The sequence below is a fragment of the Tupaia chinensis genome, unplaced genomic scaffold (genome assembly GCF_000334495.1).
Source record: "Tupaia chinensis unplaced genomic scaffold, TupChi_1.0 Scaffold000355_1, whole genome shotgun sequence".
NCBI lineage: Eukaryota > Metazoa > Chordata > Mammalia > Scandentia > Tupaiidae > Tupaia > Tupaia belangeri.
In genome coordinates, this window is record NW_006159850.1 from 13,626,518 (window position 1) to 13,633,064 (window position 6,547).

General features: G+C 45.4%; 1 protein-coding gene across 1 annotated transcript in view; it reads left to right on the forward strand.

The window, feature by feature from the left end:
• The window catches only part of GLG1 (golgi glycoprotein 1), a gene marked incomplete at its 5' end in the record, with an annotated part of 140,303 nt that overhangs the window by 111,817 nt on the left and 21,939 nt on the right, over positions 1 to 6,547 (forward strand). Inside the window, 5 exon segments of the mRNA XM_006152644.3 lie at positions 174 to 260; positions 1,525 to 1,587; positions 2,536 to 2,649; positions 4,134 to 4,222; positions 5,286 to 5,403. Coding sequence (XP_006152706.2) covers positions 174 to 260; positions 1,525 to 1,587; positions 2,536 to 2,649; positions 4,134 to 4,222; positions 5,286 to 5,403 — 471 coding nt within the window.

Genomic DNA, 6,547 nt, shown 5'->3' on the forward strand with positions numbered 1-6,547 from the left:
TAGGGAATCAAATGAAGCTTTGTATTCTATTCAGAAAGATAAGTGTAAAAGGAAGAGAAAAAGAGAACCACTAAAAAGGAAGCAGGCGTTGAATGGAGTGGACGCTGACCTCGCACTGCCCTTTTCCACTTCCGTGACTGGTAAATGCCAAGGGCTCCCCTGTTCATTTGCAGGAGCTTGAGTGTCTCCAGGACCATCTGGACGACTTGGCTGTGGAGTGCAGAGACATCGTTGGCAACCTCACTGAGCTGGAATCTGAGGTAAGCAGAGTGCAGTTGCTGGGGGAGTGTGGGTTGCCAGCGGCCCCGCATTTTCTGCTTAGTTCTGCTGGTTCCAGAATCCTGAGAGCATAGATTATCTGTCAGTCAAAGGAAACCTAATCAGATTCTCCCTGTTAGCTTTACAAAGAAGAATGTAGTGCCCCTCTTAAACCCCTTCCCTCATTTCTCTAGACAGACACTCTATGCAGCTGACGTTTTTATTTTTGTCATAACTTATCACAGTAACTAAACGTATATTTTTTTACACTGTAAGAACAGATAGAAGTGTACTTTAGTTTCTTAATCACATTCAAAAGCAATCTAAGCATTCCTGTTCTCTGTTCTTCTCTACTAATTACATCATTTGCTGATATTTGTATGTTTAATTAAAGAAAACCTGGGGACCTCAGATAAATGTGGAAGATTGAATTCATGTATTTATCCCCATTCCATCCTGAAGTCCACTGAAATAATTAAAAACTAGAATTTAACCTCATCAGCATAGGCATATTATTTAGAAGTAAAGAGCTTGTCACTGTGGCACAAGGCTGCAAAAGATGTCACAGTTGCCTTGTAGGGGCAGAAATCCAAGAAATGGGAGAATTGCTGTTTTTTCATTAGAGGCCTTTTAGTACTCACTGACTTATCAAAATGGGCAGTGCATAACCTTATATTCCTGAACCAGTCCCTTTTTGCTTTCTCATTTTCAAAAGTTTCTTGCCTTCTCTCACCTTCCATCTTCTCCTTGCCCTTCCCATTGTCCTTGTGGGCTTATGAGGCCAATCTCAAGTGCAGAACAGCAGCTAGCGTGGTCCTGAGTTACTCTGCTTAGAGGTGTTTAGTATGTGTTCCCCAGAAGCAATGCTTTAGCATCTGTTTGAGGGCTCTGATCTGGCTTATGAGCTTAGAAACTAAAGATAGATGTCGGTTACCCCATTTTCATTTGGAACTGCTTAGCGTTTTGGAAAAACCCCAAAGGCTTACAGACACTGATAGTATTGCCAACTGTTTTCTTAATTCTGCCTTCTCTTTCGTTCAGGTACAAGGAAAGTCTACTTCTAGAAATTTGCCTTCAAAGTGTAACGAAGGAACAGTTGTGTCTATTCCAGGGCTATTTAGCTGAAATACAGGCTACTTTCCAAAGGGGTATACTGTATTAGGTTATTTGTCCATCAGATGCTAATGATTCAGAGAGAACACCCATTTGTCTTCCACTCTTGGCTCTTTCTAAAGCTTAGTTATTAATATACTTAATCTTCTACAGGATATTCAAATAGAAGCCTTGCTGATGAGAGCCTGCGAGCCCATAATTCAGAACTTCTGCCACGTAAGTGATATCTGGAGGGACAGAGGTTAAAAACAAAACCAAAGTCACTGAGACTCTGGCCCCCAAGTGTGTGGGACTTACCTCTGTCTTCAGCCTACATTATTCCTGAGTGATAGCCAGCTTTGACAAGTTACAGATGAAAATGTAAACACGAGCAAGAGAGAGGTACCACCATCCTGGGAAACCCGATCTGATTAGACTTTGTAGGTGAGCAGGTGTGTGGTCAGCAAGCGACCTCTTTTTTTATTAAAATAAAAGGGGGGGAACAGGAAAGCCCCCATTCCCTCTTTCTTGGTTCCTAAAGTAAGTGTGGCTGACTTGCTTCTGATACAGCAGCCCTGGAGTTTTTAGCAGTAATGATGACTTCCCGTTTCCATTTGTCTCTTATTGCCATAATCTTTTTTTTTTTTTTTTTTAAGAATTATCTTATTTATCTTTATTGATTTAAATTTGATCAGAGAGGGACAGAGTGAAAGAGAGAAAGTGAGAAAGCAAGCCTCCAGGTCTGGGACTCAAACCATGGTCAGCCGAGTGGGAGTCCAGCACCCTTAACCACCATGCTACCTGCCAGCCCTTGTACCATAATCTTGAGTGAATTCTGTTACTTTCATACTTATTCACTTACTGAACTACCTTAACTGGTGGGGTGAAACACCCAGGAACCATTAGGACCTAACATCTTGGGGGCTATGTTAGCTGTTATCCTGGAAGTCAGCTGCTGGAATCATAGGAGGAAAGCGAAGAAAGCTCTCAAAATGCCTGCTCTGGCCTCTTGCAGAACGACTTGCTGTGCAAATTGTTCTGCACTGGATGTTTATTCTTTGTGATTTCTCAGACTTAACTTTGATTCAACTTAAGTGTCTTTTTTGTGAAGGCTTCTAAAGACAGTCCTGTTTGCATTTTTGCTGGATAGAGCTGCAGGTTTTGCCCATTCATTGTCTTCCCCAGGATGTGGCAGATAACCAGATAGATTCCGGGGACCTGATGGAGTGTCTGATACAGAACAAACACCAGAAGGATATGAATGAGAAGTGTGCCATTGGAGTCACCCACTTCCAGCTGGTTGGTAGCACCTGCCTGTCGGTTTTCTGTCTTAGCTGCTGGGGCGGTTACTGCACCCCTTCCTATTTTGAAACATCCGAGCACTTCTGCTGTTCTGTGAAAAATAATTTGCTCCTGGGAACCAGCAGTTAGCGTAATGGCTGTGTCGCTGGGCTCCCACGTAGTCGACCGCGGTTCGCGTCCCGGACCCGGTGGCTTAAAACTCATGCCGGGAGTGTGTGCGTGTGTGCCCAGAATCCTGAGAGGAGAATGGAGGAGAAGGGATTGCAGCGTGACCATCCCCCCCTGGGGGGTGATTTCTCACTTTCTGTCTCTATGTCTCTGTCTGTCTGGTGAGCGCACGTGCCCTATAGTGAAAATCTCTCCCATAAAAAAATAAATAAATAATTTGCTCCTGATATATGTCCTATTTTTATTTGTTCTCAATAAATGTGATGTTTACATACTGCAGCCAGGCACTTTGTTAGGCTCTTTGAAATGCAGTGATAGACAGCGTAGTCCCTGCACAGAGAGCACAGTGTGATGGGAGTAGGGACAACCAGGCATTTCCTGCTGTAGTTACATTCCTTCCCGGCATAAGATACTCTAGCCTCTCCTTGAATGGGTAACGTCACTGGAATCTACTGTTTTATGTAACTGTTTAATGCAGGGGACTAAATACATATCAGTACACTGAATCCTAAGCCTTTTTCCCTTTAAATCACACAGTCCAGAGCTGACGTTTGAATAAGGCTAGACCATACTCTTTGTGGTTACCACATGTAACTGAGGAAGTGTTCCTGCCATGGCAAGCACTTCCTTCCCAGGGAGACGAAATCTGGCCACTGTCTTAATTGACATCTTCTCAGGGCATGGAACCTACCCAGCTGTGCACTCACCAAGTATTACTGAGCACCTCTGAAGTGCCAGGCACGGGGAGGCCCTGTGGGAAAAGCCAGAGTTCTCATGAGCTTCAGGTTGTACTACAAGAAAGACACAAAGTGCACAGACAGATGTTTAGTCTCGGGTGGTTCTAGGGAGTGGGGTCGGTGAAGGAGAAAGGGGGCTTCGAAAGGAGATACTTGAAACTCCAAGGAAGTGGCAGAACAAGCCACGCGAAGCCCTGAGAGAGGAGGACTTCTGGCAGAGGGGCCAGCACGCATGTGGTTGCAGTGGTGGCGGAGCCAGGCTGCCTGAAGAGCAGGGCGTCAGGGAGAGATTGGAGGCCATGAAGTGCGAGAGGCAGAGAGCACTTGCAGCAGGGTCCTGCAGGCTTCTGGAAGCTAGATGGGGCGGGGGGTTGGTGTCTTCAAGACGTTCGTGGAAAATGTGTATCATGAAGAAAGTATGTGTGGATTTCAAATTTTTTTCACTAAAGGAAATTTGTACTTTAATTCCATTTTCCCAGAGTTACTGAAGTATCCTCATATAAATACAATATCACTCACCACTGTGGGCTAGAACTTGCCACAGAGCTCCTGATTTTCTGTCTCATCATTTTTCAGGTGCAGATGAAGGATTTCCGGTTTTCTTACAAGTTTAAAATGGCCTGCAAGGAAGATGTGTTAAAACTCTGTCCCAACATAAAAAAGAAGTACGCAGCTTTCAATTAATTCATTCTGTTTCCCAAAGGCCCTCAAACCTGCTTCCACATGGGTAGCCAAGATGCCAGGCGGCCTCCTGCCTCCGGTAGGATTACCCCTGGAGACCTGCTTCACAGCTCTTCTGATAGTGGCCCAGCACTTGCACTGACTGGACAGATCACCTCGATAGCTGCCCAGGGCCACTACTGGTAGTGGGTACTCCTGGGGCCAGCCCACAGGCTGAAGGAGCGTTTTTGATGTTTCCAGGCTAAGGCTGTCTCTCCAGTGAAGCAGACAGAAATTGCGTGCTTGGAGATGCAAGTGCGTGGAGTAAACGAGGTGAACGGACTATTCTAGGCGTCATCTCACTGCATCTCCCTTTCAGAGGAGCGCTCCCGAGTTAAACATCTAGTGAAGACAAGAGCGCTATTCGTTTAACAATTAGGTCTCAGTGAGGAGACTGATCAAACTTTCACAGCATGGCTGCTCAACTCCATGTCGCTTTTTGAGAAGACACATTTCTCCTCCTACAAACCACCTTCTTGTATCACTCAGGTTTTTGCTCCCTTCTGGAACAAGTTTCACAGGACCTCGAAGACGTGGTCCCAGAGTTAGAGCAGTATTCCTCCGCGGTCACACGTTTTTAACAAAATAAGTGCTGGACAGTCTTGCACTGTGCCCCTGTCTGGCCTCCCTCTAGTCAAGGATGCAATTGTGTTTAGAATGCTGCCTGGGTTTTGTTTTTTTTCCCCCATATATTTATTTATCTATTAGTTATGATTTTCAGCTCCCAGGTCTGGAATTCAGACTGCAGTCAGCCAAGTGGGAATCCAGCACCTTCACCACCACGCCACCTGCCAGCCCTGCTGCCTTGCTTTTATGACATGCAGTCAGGTGCTGCTTTTAGTACTTATAAAAACAAACAAATAAAAAACTGACACTTTTAAGAAAGATGTTCAGAAACATGGTGAAGGGGATCATGAATTCTGGGCAAACAGTGACCCCTCCCTTTCCCAGCTTCTAGGCCACTGGCCTCACGTGCCACACCCAGTCTCAGCCTCCTTTCCTCGGCAGGGTGGACGTGGTCATCTGCCTAAGCACCACCGTACGCAACGACACTCTGCAAGAAGCCAAGGAGCACAGGGTGTCCCTGAAGTGCCGCAAGCAGCTCCGGGTGGAGGAACTAGAGATGGTAATGCCTCCTAAAACTGCAGAGCTGGGCCTGGAAAGTTGGGGAGGGTGGGGTAGGTCGGGGGAAGATTTCAGCCGCTATTGTGATAAGACTTGGAGCCATGTGTTAAAATTTCACCATATACCAGGACCAGCAGATGGCGTAATGACTGCGTGGCTGGACTCCCACATAACCGACCACAGTTCGAGTCCTAGACTCGGTGGCTTAAACTCACACCAGGCACATATGCATACATGCCCAAGATCCCAAGAGGAGAAAGAAAAGGACTGCAGTGTGGCCATCCCCCCCCCCGGGGGGGTGATTTCCACTTTCTGTCTCTTTGTCTCCCTCTGTCTTTCTGGCGCGTGCACGCGCCCTATAGCAAAAACCCCTGGAAAAAAATCACTATATAGCAATTAGTTTCTTGATTCACTGTTTTGTTTTTGAATTGAAACATTTTTTTTTTGCCACATGTAACTGGAAATCTAGGTATAAGACAAGCTCTAAATATGTGATACAATAATTAGATCCATACTGCCCTCAAGGATCAAGAGTCTTCTCCTCTCCACTCTGCTGTTCTTAGCATTGGCTTATCCTAAGTCCGGATTCCCTCATGGCTGCACGATAGCTGCTGTGGCACCTGGACCTCCTGTCCAATATTCACCTCCAAAAAGAAAAGGGGAAAACAGAGAGAGAAACCTGCCCCACCATGAAATAAAGGTCTTTCCCTTCGATTTGATGGGCACGGCTGGGGCTCTGGGCCTACTTCCCGGCCAGCCACAGTCCCTGGGGACATGCCGTGCACTGACAAGCTTACCCACCAGCAAAGAGAAGTGGTTATCACAGCATTGTCCACAGTGTACACTGCCAGAGGAAAGTTCTTACTCTACCCAAACCATGTTAGACAGACAGCTAAAAAATAGTCTTAATATGTTTGTACTATAAATCATTCTCATTTTACCTCAGTCCAACCAAAATCTGGAAAAGGAACTCAAGTACCATTAACTTTCCAAAAGTTACCTTCCAGATTTTCACATATAGTGGCATGGTAATTCTATTTAAATGGGGCTGGGCCAGATGTCCTAGGACAATAGAGATTTTTAAAAATAATTATTTATTTAATTTTACTTATTCATTCATTTATTTTAATTTGACCAGAGAGATA